This window comes from Eptesicus fuscus, chromosome 4 (assembly GCF_027574615.1).
Source record: "Eptesicus fuscus isolate TK198812 chromosome 4, DD_ASM_mEF_20220401, whole genome shotgun sequence".
Taxonomy (NCBI): Eukaryota; Metazoa; Chordata; class Mammalia; order Chiroptera; family Vespertilionidae; genus Eptesicus; species Eptesicus fuscus.
The window spans coordinates 55,393,356-55,415,112 of record NC_072476.1 but is presented as its reverse complement, the minus strand read 5'-3'; the positions used below and the strand labels follow the sequence as shown (position 1 = coordinate 55,415,112).

General features: G+C 35.9%; 1 protein-coding gene across 1 annotated transcript in view; it reads right to left on the bottom strand.

The window, feature by feature from the left end:
- Positions 1-21,757, bottom strand: part of ST8SIA4 (ST8 alpha-N-acetyl-neuraminide alpha-2,8-sialyltransferase 4) — an 86,753-nt gene that overhangs the window by 37,579 nt on the left and 27,417 nt on the right. Inside the window, exon 4 of the mRNA XM_008144512.3 lies at positions 5,501-5,794. Coding sequence (XP_008142734.1) covers positions 5,501-5,794 — 294 coding nt within the window. The remainder of the gene's footprint in view (positions 1-5,500; positions 5,795-21,757) is intronic.

The window sequence follows — 21,757 nt, the reverse complement described above, 5'->3', positions numbered from 1 at the left end:
AAATTTGTAATTATATCTTTTATTTGTCCCTATTAAATTACCCTTTCCTTATGTTGATTGTTTTAAAACTTAGAAAATAGCTATAATTTTCCCTCCTGCTTCACTTAATATGGCTTGGGAAGAATGACCATATATTAAAATATCATGTAAGAATAAGAATCTCTTTGAGTTTTAAGGTTGATAGTTATATTTTAGAGCTTTTCAAAAAACCCTGCAAATGGATGAATGTTTAAAATTAGTAAGCCATCATAATTTTCAGAGAGAAAAATGTTTAAATAATGAAGCTTGACAAATTGAAAACTACTTAGATGATTCCCATTCTGTTCAAGAAACTTTGCTTTCCAAGTAGCTTAAACTTTCTACTTGTAGCTGCAGTACTTGGAAAGGCCTTCACATTTTAACATGGTGATTACATGCACCCTAAAATGTATGTACGGAGTACTCAAACCTTTCATGAGAGACAACAAACTCCGGTTATCAGCAGAGGATATGAAACTCTCTAAACTACTTTACTGCATTGTATTCACCACGCCGTTTCAGAGAGATGTTAAACAGATACATAAATAACAGATCTTTGGAAACTTCGCTCTTGTTTTGTTATCAAGTGACTCTTGTTTCATCACTTCCTTATTTTCTTTAAGCATTTTTGTAGCTGCACAGACTACAAGCATTATGACATAATGCAACATTACATGCACTAATGTATTATTAATTCTATATGTGAAATTACCTTTCACATACACCATGTGTATGAATTTCCAAAATATTTGAGATGTGAAAGGCATCTCTACAGCTACTTTTTATATCCTGGGCTACAGTTTAGAACTCAATCACTTGACATTTCAGGGGGAATGTGTAATTAGATATATGACCAAGAAAGTAGCAAGGTAAGTTGTTTCTGGAGAATTCAAGATAAGTCTTGTCAAGAACACCTAAAGCACAATAATAAAAAGAAAGCATACCATTAACATCACCACAAGTAGTCAGAAGTTTGGTCTTGCTCTTTGAAATAAAATGCTTAGAAATTAGTGAAGTAGTTTATACTTATAAAGATAGGGAAGGAAAGTGTACAAAAAGTAAAAGGGGCGTTCTGATGAACTAATTATTAAAAGTTGTGCACTTTCTATGTTTAACATATCTGTAAAAAACCCATATGAATTCGTTGTTGTTAATAATACATAATTCTACCTGGACCCTAACTAATTGAAAATGCCCTATTTGAACCATGCTTCTTATTTTGTGTTTTGTTATGGGTGGTAAACTGAGAAATATAAACTAATATCTAAAGAACAAAGTTACTAATCCCAAAGATTACACAGAAAGGCAAAAGACCCATAAAAGTCAACACAGTATTGATGAATAAGAAAAAGTCAGCAGACACTACCTGACTTCAAGAATTACTATAAAGCGACAGTGATCAGGATTCCTAGGTGTTGGTGAAAAATAGACAAACAGATCAACAAAACAGGTAAAGAGCCCAGAAACAGACCCACACAAATATGGTCAATTAATGCTTGACAAAAAAAGCAAAGATAATACAATGGAGTAAAAACACCATTTTCAACAAAATAGCACAGGAATTCCAGGATATCAGCATACAAAAAAAAAAAAAAAAATGAATCTACACACAAACCTTACACCTTTCACGAAAATTAACTGAAAATAGATCACAGATATAAATGTAAAATGCAAAATTTATAAAACTCTTAGAAGATAACTCACAGGAGAAAATCTGCATAACTTTGTGTTTGGCAATGACTTTTTAGATATAATACCAAAAGTCATGATCTATAAAAGAAAAAAAATGATAACCTGGATTTCATTAAAAATAATAAAATAATATTCTGCAAAAGTCAATGTCATGAGAATGAGAAGACAAGTCACAGACCGGGGGAAAATATGTCCAAAATATATATCTGATAAAGAACAGTTATCTAAAATATACGTATACCACTCAACAAGAAAACTAACAACCTGACTAAAAAATGGGTCAAAGACCTTAAAAGACATCTCAATAAAGAAAAGATACAGATGGCAAATAAGCACATTAAAAGACGCTGGACATCATATGTCATCAGAGAAATGCAAATTAAATTAACTACAAAATAAAACTACATACCTATTAGAATAGCCAAAATCCAGAACACTGGGAACACAAAATACTGGTGAGGATGTGGAGCTACAGGAATTCACATTCATTATTGGTGGGAATGTAAAAATGGTACAGACACTTTGCAAGACAGTTTGGAAATTTCTTACAAAACTGAACATACTCTTATCATAAGATCTAGCAATCATACCTTGTCATTTATCCAAATGACCTGAAAACTATGTCTACCCAAAAATCTGCACACAGATGCTTATAGAAGCTTTATTCATGATGGCCAAAACTTGGAATCAACAGATGAGTGAATATATAAATTGGTACATTCACACAATGGAATATTATTCCCCACTAAAAGGAAATGAGCTATCAAGCCATGTAAAGACAAGGATAAATCTTTAAAGCATATTTTAAGTAAAAGAAGACAATATAAAAGGGCAACATACTATCTGATTCCAATATATAACATTCTAGAAAAGGATAAACTATAGAGACAACAAAAAGATCAGTGCTTGCCATGTATTAATGGGGAAGGAGGGGTGAGTAGGCTGAGCAGAGAGGATTTTTAGGGCAGTTAAACTACTGTTTTGTGATACTCTATTTGATGGCTACATGTCATTATACATCTGCCAAAGCCCACAGAATGTGCAAACTAAGAATGAACTGTAGTGTAAACTACGGATTTTGGGTGATAATAACGTATCAATGAAAATTCATCAATTTTAACAAATGTATGACTCTGTGAAAGATGCTGATAATGAGGGAAGCTATGTGTGTTTGGGGAGGCATGAATATATGGGAAATCTTTGTAACTTTCTCTTACTATTGCTGTGAACCTAAAACTGCTATTAAAATAGTCTATTTAAAAAGTACTAATTCAGAGTAATAGATTTTCTAATTAGTTTCCTATACTCAGGAAGTACTTCAAAACATTTTTTTTTAATCTTAATGAGCTGGGACTGTATGTGTCAGAGCGTGTGCGTGTGTAAAACAGTATATTTTTAAGTTTTTCTCTGAATCAAATGATACTTGACATTGACATCTCAAAGAATAGTATATATTCTTAGCACAATGCATTATTAAGTGACTCTGTGTTAAGAACACATTAAATAAAAAGAACATTGTTTTTTCAAATTGTAATTAATAGAAATCTTTGTAACAAAAAAATACTTGTCCTCCAAATGAGCATATTTTTATCTCATTTTGTTGAAACTTTGTGTCAAACATCAGAAGAATGAATGTTGAATAAACATGATCCTATCTAATAAAGAGGGGATATGCTAATTGACCATCACACCCTCACAAAAGAAGGTGGCACCCACAGCCAATAAGGAGGAAATATGCTAATTGACTGCCACACCCTCAAAGATGGCAGCGCCCACAGACACAAGATGGTGGCGCCCAGTCCCCTCAGCCCGACTGGGGTGGCAGGTGTGCGGCACCTGGGGGTGGGCCTAGCCACTCCGCGCGCCTGCCTCCAGAGTCCCCCAATCCCCTCAGCCCCTCAGCCACCCAGGGCTGGCCCGAGGTACAGATAAGCCTCAGATGTAGGCTTCCCAGTCGACACTCGAGGTGCAGGCAAGCCTTGGATGGCAGCTGCCCAGATGCCCAGGGCTGGCCCAAGGTGCAGGCAAGCCTTGGATGGTGGCTGCCCAACCTCCCAGTGCCGCCCAAAGCTCAGATAACTCAGTAAGAGTGCCAGCTGAGGCTTGCGCTGTCCGAAGTGGCAGCAGCAGAGGTGTGATGGGGGCGTTGCCTTCCCCTGATTGCTAGGTCTCCTCCCACCCCTGAGGACTCCTGGACTGTGAGAGGGGGCAGGCCAGGCTGAGGGACCCCCACCCACTCCAGTACATGAATTTTCATGCACTGGGCCTCTAATATAAGAATGCAATTGTGCACATAATAATACAATCCAAGAAACTATCTTTAGACAGAACAAGGAAATGGTAAATCTTTGAGGAGAGTATCTCAGTAATAAAGCAAAATGAAAATACTAGCCCAGACCCAATTATAGTAGATGAAGGAAACTATTTTTAACTCTGGGGTTGTTAACCACTTTCTTTTAGGACTTCTATCCACTGTATTCAATTGGTCCCCTGAACTTGCCCTTCCTTTCCATCTCCACTGATTCTGCCCTACATTTTTATCAATTTATGAGTCAATTAGTCAAAAGCCTAATTGGTTTTCATTCTTCTAGCACCTCTTCTTGCCAATGCAGAGTCTGCAGTTACAAGATTTACTCTCTTAAATGCACACAGCTAACTGTGCTTAATGCAGGATAAAATTGATTCTCTTCCCAACCAGAACACAAGTAATTTTTCCAACTTTGTAGTACATGCTCCACAATACTCCACAAGTGTACTGTGTACTTAATCATTTCCTGCCTCAGTTTGCTCTAATGATGCCATAGAATTTCTTTGTTTGGTTGTCTCTTTCTCTCTTCCGACAATTGTTATTCTATTTTTAAGGTCTAGTTCAAATGTCTGACTTTTAAGACTTCTTTGTTAATCAGAGGGACAAATTCTACACTTTTGACAACATACCTCCTTAACATTTGTTTATGTCCTAGCCAACTGTGCATGCCTCTGTTTCCACCATAAGCCTATGCATTCCTTTAAAGCAGTGATAAGTTCTGTTTTATTTTTGTATCTACAGCACCTGACACTCAGTAAGAGTTCAATAAATATACATTATTGCTTATCTTTGTGTTATATATATATATATATATATATATATATATATATATATATATATATATATATATATATATATATATCTCACAAAAACACATATACAAGACTGAATTTGACCTTTTGGTTATTTGCCACTTTTAAAAAAGAGTCTATTTCTTAGGTTTTTCTTCTGCTTTTGAGTTAATAAATAAAAGGGAAATGTTAACTTAATTCATAAAAATAGAATTGTAACTTTGGGGGGGAAACACTAAGGAATATTATTTCAGCCAACTTCTCTATCTCTAGTAGGCCTCTTAGCTACAGATGGGTCTTAACTGCTCCTTAAATACATTTAACATGTATGCTTCAATAATATCACCACTCGCCACTTAGCACTTCCATTGTTTTATTACCCAAGTTTTATCAATTTTACCAAGAATTCTCACTACTCTTTAACACAGAAAAGTATAAAAATCAGTAGTTTGTTCATGAGCAGACATATTTAAGTGCCAAGTTCAAATATTTGCCTTTTCAAGAAAAAGAATAAACTGAAATATGATAGCACATAAATAAAACTCAAGTTGGTGCATAGAGTAGCCATTATCAAAATATGGAAACTTATACCCGGTGGGAGAGTATATGGAGGCTCCTCCCTGCCTAGGGAAAATGTTTAGTTATGTGTTCCATTGTGCCAAGGACAGACTGGTCCTTTCCAGACACTTACCCTCTGACAGCATGAATAAGTCTCAATGATGGATAGGCAGTTCGCACTCTCAGCTTATTCTTAAGGATTAATGCATTAACCCATTCCACGTGCTTCTCTCCTCCTTTGACCATGAAAGCAGGGATCCAAAGGACACTGTCATTCAGCATGGAAAGTCTGTGCACAAATTTTTCTCTGTCACTCTCATTCCGAAAGCCTCCAAATGCTCTTTGCACAACTGATGGATTCATGGTAATAAAATCTGATTTAGTTCCCACATCTGCAGCAAACTCCACCACAGGGGCTAGATTACACCTGAAGAGGAAAAAAATTAATGGAAAAGTAAGAAATAAATATGAAACATTTACTCCTAAAATAGTATGCATGAAGAGAAGAATGAGAAACGAGCATAGTTTTTATTTTAACCAGGTAAAAAAATAATAATCCGGTAAAATTACATTTTCAATAAATCACCACGCAACAGGAATTTTCTTCAATAAAGATGTACACTCCTAGGGTAGGGCTCAAATTGTCACTTACATTAATTCAGCCTGCTGTATAAGAATATCCTTTGCTGTAATCGTCATAAAATCATACATATGAATTCCTAATAGGTGAATTTATGACGGTAAGTTTGGCTGTAGCCATGCAGATCGGAAACCTAACCACATGGTGTTCTATAAGTAAAACCTGATATCCCAATCTGCACCACTTCTCAAGCTTAAGTCATTTCAACAACTTTATAAACATAAGTGACAATGGCTTTTCTGTATTCTGAGGTTAACGGAAAACTATATTCCTTATAGCATTTTTCATAAACATATCTATAATTGTCTTCTAGGGGCCTAAATGGGAAATAAAAGTAAGAAAAATGGAGTTCTCATATTTAATATGCATTTTTGAGATGTTAAATAATGCAGAAAAGCCCTGCTATAGGGACAAATATCTTTCTGTTTCTCTGAGGACATACTCAAAATGCTTGTTTTCCCTGTTAATAGGAGACTTGCCCTCTGTGGGGGAGGACAGAATTGGCTGACCTGTTCTCACATCTGAAGTTCTAGGATATTGCAAAGTGCCTGGGCCTGGTTCCGTTCTTGGATGTTGATTTCACTCTTGTATTACAAACTTAGGAAAGTACCTTGAACTTGGTCTTCAACCAATTTGTGATATTATTTTGATTCTGTGACATAGATCTTTGACTACTTGAAAATAGTCTTTTATTTTAAAGTACTTTAACTTGCTAGGAAAGGTAAATTTTAATTAGTTGATTAGTAAAAAATTAGATTTGTAGCAAAGAAGATTTTGCTAATTTGGAAAAAAAATAATTTGAATCTATTCAATGTATACCTTCATGAAAACACACACAAGCATACACACACACACACACACACGTAGACACAGACACACAGAATTCTCATTATTTTCTTTTTCTCTCCTCATATCAGCCTTTCAAGGGAAGAAAAAATAGAATGATTTCCTCTTTCTGCATTTTACAGATTTGACTGCATTATGAAAATTTCTCACATTTCTCTTCCTTATGCATTTAGCCAAGTTCATTAAATTCTTAAGCCAGATAAATTTAATTAAAAAGTAAAGTGTGTGCTCTGCTATTAAAAATACTGGCGTATGTATCCTTTCTTATCTCTTTTAATTAATATGCACTATTACTTCTTAGATCTCTAAAAACATTTAGCTATCACAACAAATATCTTTCATCTTACACAATTAAGCAGAGTCTGTTATCAAATATGAGCTACTGAGATAAAACAAATAAAAATTGATACATCATATTATTTAGAAACTAGAGGCCTGGTGCACAAAATTTGTGCATGGGAGGGGGTGGTTCCCCTCAGCCCAGCCTGCACCTTCTCCAATCCGGGACTGCTGGCTCTTAACTGCTCCCCTGCCTGCCTGCCTGAGTGCCCCCAACTGTGCACTCCTGCTGGCCTGATCACCCCAAACTGCCCCCCTGGCCTGGTCACCCCTAACTGCCTCCCCCCGCCAGCCTGGTTGCCCCTTACTGCCCCCCCAGCCGGCCTGGTCACCCCCAAGTGCCCCCCTCTGCTGGCCTGGTCGCCCCTAACTGTCCCACCACCAGCCTGGTTGCTCCCAACTGCCCCCACTGCCGGCCTGGTTGCCCCATGTAGCCTGCTGTTCAGTGATTTGGTCATTCCTCACTAACCCCCCTGCCAGTCTTGTCGCCCATGCAGCCTGTGTTCAGTAGTCCGTCCGGTTATTTCGGTTGTGACAGCCCCTGGCTTTTTATATATTAGGATAATATTTTCAAGTTGTGGATATTTAAATACACCCACTATAATATGAGAGGCTATTTTTGTCTCTATCCATGATCCACGCACTATTTGATATTAGACACTATTCATTCCCACCACAGTCAGAATATTATGGATGGGATTGCCCTGGAAAAGAACAGCTACATGTGAACAGAAACCAAAGTGAGCATATTACAATGGAACTCATGGAAGACTGAGGACATAGTGAATTTTGAGGTCCTAAAATGTACTCCAAACCAGCTTTAAAAATAATCTAAAATTCTAAGCAAGCATATTTAAGATGAATTTAGATACTGTGGGGGGAAATGTATTCTTATTATCTTTATTACAGACACTTCTACTTCCATAGATAAAAAATAGGCAATGCTTGTTAATATTACAGTTAACATGTTCCTGTCAGGAGAGATAGCATCAAATATTCTTTCTGCTATAACAATTCCTCAGCAATTCTTTTCAGATGATTCCCACTATAGAAAAACAATAGCTACACTCCACTTTCTCTACACATATAAAAAATTATCCAAGCCAACCCAGTTAAAGAGAACAAAAATAACATTCAACTTAATTATCTTCTCAGGGAAAAAAATCACTTAATTACTTTATGCTTTTCTTTACTTTTCCTTATCACATATTTAAAAGCTATTCCACCCCCAAGTTTCCTAACACCCACTTTTTAAGGATTGACTCAGCATGTTTCTAAAACATGATTATCTGGCCATGTATAATTGCAGAGCTAGAAAGACATTCATACATAAAGTTGGATATTGAAAAACAGGTACTTTCCACCTTGGAAGTAAAAGGATATCAACAGAAGAAGAACATTTCTGGAGAATAGGGTTGATCCAGTAGACAAAACAACATAGTTGATGCAATCAAGGAATGCTAAATGACTGTGGTGCTAACTAAAGGGAACAAAGAGATCAAAGAGTAATTAATCCACATGAGTTTTATTGTAAAGTTTTTATGACTTAAGTACAGCCCAACCAGGCTTTGCGAGGGATGGAAATAGCATGACAGAAGGACACATAGTAAAATACTATCTATGCTGGCTCCAGGAGTTCAGCTGGTTCATTTTCCTTGGGGTGACTATGTCTAATTTTTCATTGGAATGAAAGATTAACATCATGCTCACATGTGGCCAGTAAATTAACTACTCTGTGGTTGAGTCAGATATTTAGTCATATATTTAGCTGAACGCTACATAATCAGGGCAAGCATTAAGCAAGCCAGAATAAGCAACCAGCTGTGTTGTACTCCAGCAATTCAGTAGACTTGTTGCAAACCACATAGCGATACTAGTAGCAATACTGCTGATTGAGCAAGATTATGAATAGATTTCCAATCACATGTACTTCATCTTCCTTTCTTTAAATCTTCTTAGGGATCACAATATTCAAAAGTACCCAGAATGTGTAGCAAGCATTTATGAAGTAACACATTATTTTAGATGTTATTTTTAATCTCATAAAATTGAAGAGTGGACAACTTATAAATGATGGATTTTGTGAGTCAAAATTACTAAGTGCATAAGAATATTTAATATATTTAAGCTCTATTTCTTTAGTCAAATTAAGTTTTAACTGTCCAACTAGTTTTGACATATTAAAAACCTGAAGATATATACATATTATCCAAACTCCCTGTTTACTCTAAGCTGCCTAATTTTCTACTTATTTGGGTTTATTTACCATCATAGCTGAAAATGCTAAAGAAATGCAGCTAGGTCCTCTTGTTCTCTAGACCTCTGAAATTTCTTCTATAATCTCATACTAGATGTGATTGCCTTTCAACATTCCTTCTATGCAGAATTGAAGGTACTTGTGTTTATTTCAAGGCTATGTAATTTTTAACGTTCATTTTAATATTCATTTCATTTTTAAGGAAAGAAATGCTTATTTCATGTATAATACCTCAACATCACAGAATTCCCTAGGAAGACATATCTCTTAGATTTGTTGATATTCCCTGCATTCTCCTTATGTTATAGTTCAACAGTCTAAGCAACTGAGAAGTTCTTCTCTCAATAGCTCAACAGTTCTCTTGAGAGTTCATTCTGAAAATACTACACCATATGTTCAGAACTCTTCCAGCAATCTATTTAATAGTATTTTTTTACAATGATATAACCTGCCCAAAATACAATATTTTTGGTTATTATTAGTAATAACAGTAAGGTAATGCTCATTGAATTAGCCATATCTTTAATCATTCAATGGTGCATCTTATACATCTGTGCTACTTACAGGACTAGTCATCCACAATACGGAGGTAAAACAGCATGCACTGTGATATAGAAGGGTGTTAGTTACTTCTTTACACATATAACAGAGATTAAGTGAGAAGAAAACAAAACTGAGTGTATTGCAGAATAAATTCTATTCTTCCTCACTACTAGTTAATGTGCAGACAAGTTCCAAACACATGATTAGCATCCTTTTTCTCCTTTGACCAACTGTGTGTGTCTCTGTACTAGCATTAAAATCCCTTAGTCCAAACCATTGTTACCAATGGAACCACACTTGTCAACCAACCATGAAAAAGGAGCTAGCCTCTTCTCTTTTCTGCTCCCAGAGGAAGCTTATGGTTCCTATCTACTCTCATCTTACTTTGAGCTTGAAGAACCAAGAGAATAAATACTCTGCTACCTGGGTGTTTTAGGTTTTGTGGTTACCCTTTCAAAATTGCTAGAACATGCAATCTATCAGTCTTTCTGACTTTCTTAAGGTGAGGGTATTAGGCCCCCAATTGACTTGAAACCAATACTTTTTGCAACACTTTGAGGTAAGTAGTATTAATTCCACTTTGAAGATAAGAAACTAAGGTCAAAGTGGTTAAGAAATATGTCCTAGCCAGTGGTCGGCAAACCCATTAGTCAACAGAGCCAAATATCAACAGTACAACGATTGAAATTTCTTTTGAGAGCCAAATTTTTTAAACTCAAACTTCTTCTAACGCCACTTCTTCAAAATAGACTCGCCCAGGCCGTGGTATTTTGTGGAAGAGCCACACTCAAGGGGCCAAAGAGCAGCATGTGGCTCGCGAGCCGCAGTTTGTCGACCACGGTCCTAGGCCATAGTACATATAAAAGAAAAAGCACAACTAATTTAGAATCACTCCAGGACAGAAGTTCTAAATTACATAATTTACACACGTGATTTCTTCCAGAGTCAGAGGAAATGTTTATATGTTCATCATTCACCCCAATTTCCTGTAGGAGAAAGAGTACTTTACCATTAGTTTCAGATTCCAGTCTCAGACTCCCAGGACTTAAGCATATTATATAAAGCAACTCAGCCATAAACACTCCCCAAATCCTGAGCAGTTATTAAACAAGGGGCTTTAAGTATATTAAATATGAAAATAATATAATAGACAAATATGCAAATTGACCGCACCTTCGCTACAACCAAGCCACGCCCACCAACCACGCCCACCAGGAAACAGTTGCAGGGACGTTGGGGTGTGGCCGAGCCCAAGGCCAGGAAAGCCTCGGGCGGAGGCTTCCCCGGCCTTGGGCACCAGCGGGGAGCCTGCATGGATGCCAGGAAACCACTGGGGGTAGGCTCCTTCGATCCTTAGCAGGGATGTTGGGTGCGGCCCAAGGCCACCGCCCGGGGCCAAGCCCCGACCCTGAAAGAAGGCAGAAGGCGGTGGCCACAGCCAAGGCCTGGGTCCCTGGTACCGGCAGAAAACTGGTGCAGGCAGCCAGGTGAATGAAGTCTATTGCACAAATCTTCGTGCAAACGAGTTACTAGTATGAAAATAATATTCATACTTCAGATCTCTTGAGGAAAAATTTTCAAAATGCTGGTAAAAGGATTAACTATCTAATTTAGGTCATTTTGAAATATGAAGGGAAATTGGAATGCTATTGGAGGAAAAAGTAAACAGTGTGTAAGAACTAGAGATGAAATATTATGTTGAAGATTTGCATTTTCAGTATGGTGGGGGAACACAAAAATGTGCACATCACACTTTATGTTTGATGGTAAAATATCAATAAAATCCTAAGTTTGACAGAAATAAATACCAATGACACATATCATGAAAACAACTGACTAAACAGAAAAGGAACTTTTTCACAAATCCAGAATTTTTTACATTACTGGCAAGGTTCGGAAGAACAGTGTCATATTATTTCCAGGGAAATCACAGAATGAAAAAAAAAATCAAGCTTATTCTAAAATATAAAGATCTGAATACTCAGAAGTATGTTAGACTATGCCACTCCCACATTTCAGTGGGAACCAAAACCAAAATGGAATCACTGGGCAAATCTGCTACAACTGCACACATATTATTTAATAACAGTTTTTTGGAGGGCTGAAGGGGAAGGGACACCAAGAAGTGGGTATATTATGACATAGTATGCTTAATCAAATAAAATGTTAAATATGCATTTAAAAATATCCAACTTTGGCTTACTTTAAGGAATAAAAGGTATTTAGCTTAGTTTCTGCCCTCAGCCATCTTTTAATTAGTAGCTATATGGGCATTGGTCTTCACATTCTAATCTATGTGACCTCACATATATTATTTAACCTCTCTGAGATCCAACTTTTTCTATAATTGAGCCTATTAACACTGATTGGAATGATAATGGGGGGGGGGAAAGGAACAAAATATCTAAATATCCTCAGAATTGATTGCTTAGAGTTGGTAATAAATATTAGCTAATGTTTATCATCTTTCCATGCTCTTTCCTCTTACAGCCTATTGTGAGAGTCAAAAGAAAAGCATACAAACAATTTAAAGAGCATTTCAAATAGGAAGAACTTACTGAGCAATAGTGTGGAAAGAAAGATTTATTTGCAGGTCATTTAATAAACCATTTTGTTTGGAATTTAGGCACCCCTGAAACTAATTGGGGTTAGAATGGTTGATTTAATGGTTGATTGCATACATCTTGAATATTGGACAGAATAAATCTGATATAATAGGCAATGTGAAAACTTTAGAAGCTTATAAACCTGGCCTATATACTTAAGAAGAATGACGTGGTGTGGTGCACACACAATACAGTATACAGATGACGTGTTGTAGAATTGTGTACCTGTATAATTTTGTTAATCAGTATCACCCCAATAAAAGAAGAATATGACATAAGTGTGTTAGGCAATTAGGCTCTACAATTAGAACTTTGAAATAGTTTATATATAAGGTAGCAAAGATCTTTTATTATGATATTGAGAAGAATAAAAACTAGGTTTTATTGAACACTTATTATGTGCCAGAAACTGTTTTATTTCCTTTGTATGTGATATTATATGCAACTCTCATAATGATCCCATGAGACAGAAACTGAGTTGTGGTATATTGCACAAATTGACATAGCTTGTAAGTAGTAGAGATAGGTTTTAAACTCTTAAATATTGTGCACCCGTTAATCCCTGTGAATGAAAAGTAAGAATTAGACCACAGAACAAATTTAGAGAATTCAGTCACAAATTCAGTTACATTTGAATGTGATACTAGTATAGCTGTGGCTTTTACCATCTCATTGATTTCATTGATTCACAAGTCTGGCCTGAAAGTCTAGTTGGCTAAGATAGAGGTTCAATCCTTCCTCGTCTCTCCTGTAATCACTCATGAATTCAAATCAAAATTCTACAGCAAAATTACTAGACTATATTCTCTTCCCTAAAAGAAGGAAATTGTTTTAGGTGAGAATAAGAAGTAAAGTCTACTAGTTGAGCTTAACTTAGAAATAAAAACATTTTTATTTTTCTTATCTTTTCTCTGTTTTTGGAGATTTATTTCTTATAAAAAGTGCCCATTATGAAAAACTACATATGAACAAGTGGTATTGCTGAAAGGACAAATATTCTTTAGCATTGGAACTCAGATCTTAACATAATGAGAGGATACTGAAACTATCTCAAAATATTAAGAGAGTACTGGAGGGCTATTAGTGACTTCAATTAATTTAAATGTGATATAAAATACAAGCATCTCCTCTGATATAATGGATTAAAAATAAGGCCTAAAAGTGCAGAATTATTTCAAGACTTCAGCTAAAAATACAAATTTGACTCCATAGGCTTCTGCCTTAGACTCTCATGATTACCTCTAGTATATAAAAAGGCAAGAGTTAGGGAAATCAGGGAAGGTGGTTATAGTCAGTTTCCCACTATGAGTCCACTTTTTTTTGTTAATATTTACCCGAGGATATTTTTTTGTTAATATTTACCCGAGGATATTTTTCCATTGATTTTTAGAGAGAGTGGAAGGGGGGGAGACAGAGAGAGAAACATCGATGGGAGAGAGACATATTGATTGATTTATTTGAGAGAGACACATCGGTTGCCTCCTGCATGAGCCCTCGACCTGTGCCAGGAATGGAGTCTGCAACCGAGTTACATATCCTTGACCAGAATATGACCAGACCCTTCAATCTGAGGGCTGATGTTCTATCCACCGAGCCAAACTAGCTAGGGTATGAGTCCACATTTTTAATCAAGCTCAAACTTAGCATTTATTATCCTTCACCTTTGATCCCAATTAATTTTGAGTGGTGTGACTACTTATAAGTCATCACCTATTTTTCAAGAAAATAAAAAATAGAGGAGGGGTAAAAGGAATAACAGGAGAAGCAAAAGAGGAAAAAGTAAGACATCAGAAGGATAACAATTTGAAAATATATTTTTCTCCATTAAAAATAAGGTCTTATAGCCTCTGAATATCAGTGTGTGGTTGTATGCACTAAGTGATTTTTAAGGTAAAAGCTTTAACTGCTGTTCTCTATGTGGGACTTCACAGTATATTTATGAAAGTTCATAAACTTCATGAGCATTGTGAAAAACATATTGTTATACTACATGGATTTTCAAAGTAATTTAAATATGAGCTATTCATTTTATCCTTTATTATAATTAAGAAGCTGCATGTGATTATTCTTCAAAAAAGTAAATTATGAATTATTATAAATGTCATGTTCCTTGAAATAGCATATAGAATAAATACTAAACATACCCTCTTAATCCTTCCTTTATAATTAAACTAGAGGCCCGACGCATGAAATTCATGTGTGGGTACAGTCCCTAGGCCTGGCCTGTGATCAGGGCCATCTTCCCCAGCTTCCCGCAGCCAGCCCCGCCCCCACCCCCAGGTTCCCCGTTCACCATTGGGTGATCAGTGCTTGATGGCCAGGGGAAGGGACCGAGAGGTCAGCTGTTCCTGCCCGCTCGCCAGCCCTGCCCCTGCCACAGGTGACCATCAGGCCATCAGAGCCTGCTGGCTGGGGAAAGGAACCAAGAGGTGGTCAGTGAGCCTCACAGTAACTGGTCCAGCGGTTGTTCTGGTTGTTCTGCCATTAGGGTCAATTTGCATATTACCCTTTCATTATATAGGACAGAGGCCTGGTGCACGGGAGGGGGCCGGCTGGCCTGCCCTGAAGGGGACCCTGGATCAGGGTGGGGGTCCCCACTGGGGGGCAGGGCCAGCCTGGGTGAGGGGCTGCGGGCAGTTTGCAGACCGGCCACACCCCCGGCTTTGTCAGGAAGTACATCCGGAAGGACGTCCACAATGACATACGGAAGACATCCAGTCTATCTAGCATACTACCCTTTTATTAGTATAGATAAGTAGGATAATTTTAATTTTTCTGAAGGGTGTAAAGGGTAATTTCTGACAATTGTTGAGAAATTTCTTATTGTCTTGGCAAAAATCCATGACTGGGATATTTAAGACAAGATGGTAGGAAACCAAGCAAGAATTTTTAGAATGTATTTTTTAGGCTCTCTTATCATAATCAGGGAACTGGACTACTCCATTGATCAGTGGTTTCTGGGTAGTTACTGAGTAGTTAGTGGTTACTGTTTTATAGAGGGAAAAACTGAATCAGCATGGGTTCATGTTCTTAAAAATTGATGTGTATTAAAAAGAAGAAAACAAAATTCCTGAAATATTATGGCTGATACTTTAATCATCCATGCCAGAAGACCATGGCAGAGGAATCATAACTTTTTCTCTTTGCCAATTTATGGAGTTAATAAACTATGTACAACGGGGTCATTACACTGTTTGCAGGAAACATCTGAGTTTTCTAATTTTTAGTGATTACCCATAAAATAGGTCACAGTACCATTGCCTTGACATTTAATTTTCTTGTCAAATTATATTTCTTTTTACTTTTTTAAAAGTACTATCTAAGGTAGAGAAATGACTTATAACTTAGTAAATATGATTTATTTGACACTTGGTCCTGGAAAGACAGTAAGTTTAATGCCCAGAAGACTTAGGCATTCTGATACCAATCAAGCATTCAGAAAAGTATTGTGTCATGAGTGGATAAAATAAATGTTTTATTTTTTGTTATCATAAGGTAGGCCAAAGCAACTTCACATTCATTACATCATATTTATTCTAAGTGGATCTTTCTCATGCCATCTTTTAGTAGAAAGCCACATTTTGGACTTGGCTGAAAGGTCTTGATCTCTATAATTCTTTAATCTTCCATATCAGATTTATTACAAAGTGCTAAAAATTCCTCTTAGAATATTTACCCTGAATATATTCTTTATTTCTATTGATATTTTCTCAGTTTAGGTACCACCATATTTCTTTGAACTATCATTATAATAATTTCTTAATTGTTTTTCAAACTATTAGCTATTGGTGGCATTAATTAAAGTTGGGGTCATTTATCAGCAATTTTTAACAAATGATAAAGAACAGAATGGATTATAATAGAAAATGAAAGATTTTCTTGCACATAATTTTCTTGCACATAATCTTACTATGCATCTTTATTATACATATTGGAAAATATTGCTTTAACCAGTTCTTTAATACAAGGACTCCAACATTTTCATTCTCTGTTTCAAGGATGGTATCATCTCATTAAAATGGACATTTGATCATGTTACCATCCAAAAAAAAAAAAAAAAAAAACCTTCAGTGATATCAGTCCAGAGCTTCATAACTTGTCCCTACCCTTACTTTCCAGAATTTTCCCTAAACAACTCCCTTTGCTTATGTTACATATGAATGACATCAGACTACCCCACGTACTTATCTGTGTCCAGTTATTTATGACTAGAGGCCCAGTGCACAAATTCATGCACCAGTGGGGTCCCTCTGCCTGGCCTGCAGGATTGGGCCAAAACCAACTCCATGACATCCCCTGAGGGGTCCCGGATTGTGAGAGGGCACAGGCCAAGGGACCCCACTGGTGCACGATCAAGGCCAGGGAGAGACGCAGGACGTTGGCCAGCCAGGGGGGACTGTGGGAGGGCTCCAGGGTGTGTCCGGCCCATCTTGCTCAGTCCTGATTGGCCGAACCCCAGCAGCAAGCTAACCTACTGGTCGAAGTGTCTGCCCCCTGGTGATTAGTGCATGTCATAGCAACTGGTCGACCGGTAGACTGTCTGCACCCTGGTGGTCAGTGCATGTCATAGTGAGTGGTTGAGCAACCTTAGCATATCATTAGCATACTACACTTTGATTGGTTGAATGGCCAACCGGTCGACAGGACACTTAGCATATTAGGTTTTTATTATATAGGACTAGAGGCCCAATGCACAAAATTTGTGCAAGAGTAGGCCTTTGCAGCCCCAGCTGCCTCAGCCCTCACAGCCCCGGCTTCGTCCCAAAGGTTATCCGGAAGGTCATCCGGAGTCGATTTGCATGTTACACTTTTATTATTATAGATGATATATTTGCCTGAAATGACCTCCCTCAAGACACTCTAGTCTCTTAACTGAAAAAAATGTCATAACTATTGTTAAAACTCCAAGGTTAATATCTATTGCAATGATTTATTTGCTAATTGTTTCCATTGTAGTGTTCAAAATACTTAGTTATTCTACTATGTATTAAATTCTGTTCTATTTAGTTGCTTCTAGAGAGTTGATATAGTTAATGAAATTAATAGAGGTATCCATAATAATATCAACATGAGTGTCTCTGTGTATGTGAAATGAGAACTATTTACAATGGTATTTGATCTCTCTAGTCTTCTCGGAGTACTGCTGATGCTCTAAAGCAGGTCTGAAAACATGCAGGCCCTTGGACCAGAGATTAACGTAACTCTGGAAAATGAGTAATTTAGCTTATATATTTCCCTATTTAAAGGGGGCAGCCTCTCATGGGACAGTGATGATAAATGCCAGACAACAACAACAACAAAATCTACTAAATGGATTTAGCCCCAGGCTGTCAGTTTGTGAGCTCTGCACTAAATCTTCTGATTCCCTGGACAGTCACGTCAATCTTTATTTTTAAATGTTAGTTCTATTCAATATGTTAAAGATGTTCCATTAGAAAGTTGATATAGTGTGTGTTTTGAGAGTTGAAACAAACATGATGTATTAAGCTGCATTTTAACCACAGGTGCTAACTAAAATAGACCAAAAATCTTTTTTTAAATTACCCTTTCAAGTTGGAATTATTTAAAATTAAACAGGAAATACAAACTATTTTACTGATATACCTGTTTTAGGTGACTATTGTTTTTTGAAAGCAGAATCATCATCATTCAGAACAAATTAGGAAACTAGAGAAGTTCTAAAAGCTGATTTTTAAAAACACTCAAAAGTCAAAATTTACCCATTAGGAAAGATGGTAGATAAGGATAGCAAGTGGGTGGGAAAACCCTACAGTGTTTAGCATTCTTCAATTCTTCCTCCTTTTATTTTATTAAAGTATTACAGATTCAGTTTTTGGTTTGTAAAAATGAAACTTCCAGTTCTAGCTAAATCCAGATAATGTTCTGCTTTTTGTTGAACATCACATAAAATATTAAAATATGCCTAAAAGTATACTATACATTAGAAATTAAAGAATATCTTAGATAATTAAAGAATAGATAAAATATTTTAATATAAAATGCACAAAATTAAGCTTCTCAGATATTAATAGTTTCCTTAAATACATATAGAAGATCATGCCTGGAGAATTTGAAAAATTAAAATGAAGGGCAAGGCATGTTAAGAAATTGGGTAGGATTTTTATTAATGATCTCAATCATTGAGGCTAAAGAGCATCATGAAAAACACATCCACACAATACATTGCTAAGATGATAAGTACAAAGAATAAAGGCAAGAATGTGCATAAAAATATGACAGTTCTCAAAAGGAAATTATTTTTCCTCTCCCAAAAGGAACTGCCTTAAAACTTAAATTCTTTCATTTTATAATTAATTTCTTCTGTCTCCCTGGTGGCAATACTTTGTTCCTAGCTTTATTATTACTGCTATTGTACTATTTTCTTATTTCTTTCTACATGTCTGTCTGCTCCATCAGACTAAAAATTCCAAGAAAGATAGACCACATAATTTATCTTTGTATCCCTAAAACCTCCTGAGGTCCTTCAGAACTTGGCATCTAGTGGCTGCTTGCTCATTGTTTGTTTAAGAAAGAAATATCTGTTGAATAATGCAACAACCAGATTAATGAAACTACCACTTCCATTATTAAACTTCAAATAAATATTTTTTTGATTTTTTAACAATCATATTTAGGTGCCATACACTTAATGTCAAAGGTCAAAGTAGTACTCAAAAATAATTATGGGATTGCAATTTTGAACATCTTTCCTAAACAGTTTATGAATCTTAGCAGAAATATTACTCCCAATTCTTCATAGGATCACCATGCTTTTGACTCAAGGCTGTGTTGTTCAGTCCAATATAATTTGCTAACCATTATGAGAACTAACAGTTACTACCTACCTTATGCCAAATACTACACATATTTAAGTTATTCAAACCTAAAGAATAGCCATACAATTGAGTATCAGTAATCATATTTTACAAATGAGGTGGGAAAATGTTTCAGATTACCAATCTTCAGAGCTGGGAGTTAAACCCAACTTTAAATTTGAAACATTAAAAATCCAAAATTTATTGTACAATATTTCAGAATCAAGTGATTTTGATTATCCAAAATACAAAGTCTCTCTCTCTCTCTCTCTCTCTCTCTCTCTCTCTCTCTCTCTCTCTCTCTCTCTCACTCACACACACACACACATACACACACACACATATACACACACACACACACACACCACAAACAAGACACCTGACATTAAAGAGAGAATATTCAAAACTACAGGTTACAAAACTCTACAAGGTGAATTTTTATAAAAACATATATCATTCTTAAGATCACTCAGGTAGTGTCAAAATTGAAATATGAGTCCAATTCTCCTAACTCATAGTACAGCATCTTACTCATCCATACTCCAGATTTTAATATAATTTTTAAAATTACTTTCATTCCCAATTTAAAAGAATTATTTGTGTTCACTGCATGAGAAAATACACACACACATAAACATCAGTACCAAAAACAGAAATTAAACTAATTTTCAAACAGAAAGCACTTGCAAGTTTCCCTCTAAAAGACAATCACTGTTAATATTTGATAACATACTGACTGCTATTATTTTTTTTAAAAAAAGTTTCCAATAATGGCATGAGTCAAACTATATACTGAAAATATTCTTTTCTGTTGTTCCAAGAATTTCAGTGATTGCCAGTGAAGTAGATATGGGAAGTGGGAGGTCTTATCTTCCAGAGAAATGTCAACAACATATTAAATGATGTTGATGTGAAATAACTTCTCTATCCTTGTGATAACACTTGTATTTACTGTTTCTTTACATATTTTGAACGTACCGTGACTTTCCCAGTTCCTGACCTTTCAATAATCTCTATGAATCATTAAAAATTACCCTTATTTTTCTTTGGCTAAGAAGTTATCCTTTCCTGATTTTAAGACTTACCATTTGTATGCATACATCATGAGAAAAGGCAATACTCCTGGACCCAAGGAAAGAAACAGCCAGATCAGATGATGCAGTATGAAGTGGAAATATTATTTCTACAAGTTGACTGATGAGGAGGAAATATATTTATAAAGCATGGCAACCAGAAGGAAAAAAATCTAAACAACAATGCAAGCTGACAGGACTTATTCCAAAGGTATCTATTGAATCATAGGAAAATAGAGTCATGGAGTTTCAGATACAGAAAGGAATTTATGACTCCATCTAGTTCAACTGCCGCATTTGGCATATCTGGAAATTGAAACCCAAAATGGTTTACCTTCTTGTTCAAAGTCACACAGCTATATTTAGCAGCAATGCCAGCAGGGGATCCAGGTTTCTGAACTCTCAAATAAGTATCATTTTAATTATACTTCATGGGAGAATACGCACTGCTTAGTAACAACGGCCATTTAACTGCAAATATTTACATTTTCTGTGTACCCAGGTCACAGATACAATTTTCCTAGCATGAATATTAATCCTATGCCATCAGAAGAAGAAAACTTTACATTTCTTTAATAACTAATTTATACTTGGGTTTATAGGAGACCCTTTCACAAGTATTATTTTATTTCTAAAATTAAAGGTAGAGATTATTTTCTTCATATTAAATATGAAGAATCTGGGGTTTAGAGAAGCAAACAAATCACTTAAGATTTAATATAATATAATATAATATACATATATATATAATGAAAAATCTGAAACTTGAAATCACCTCTACCTGATTGATTGAGGTTAGCTCCCTAGAGAGAAAAGGTCTTGAGTCTCCTGCACACTTAGCTATCATTAGAATACTTTGACATTCTTTTGACACACAATAAGTACATGATAAAAGAAAGAAGTTCTCACAGATGGGCCATAGACCACATCTGGAGAAACTGCTCAACACTAAAAAGTCAGCTTGCTTTTTTATTTTTTATTTCTTTGATTTTTTAAAATTGTTTTTTTCCCCCAGCTTTAGTGTGATATAGTGGACAAATAATATTGTGTAAGTTTAAAGTGTACAACATGATGCTTCGGTATACGAATATATACCGTGAAATGATTGCCAGAACAAGTTTAACACATTCATCACCTAAGATAGTTGTGATATTTTTGTGTGTGTGGTTTTATTTGTTGTTCAATTGGTTTTGTTAGCCTAGCCATTCTTTTTCTGTCTTTCGTGGTAAGTCCTCAAAATTTGAAATGTCCCCTAATTGAGACAATATCTC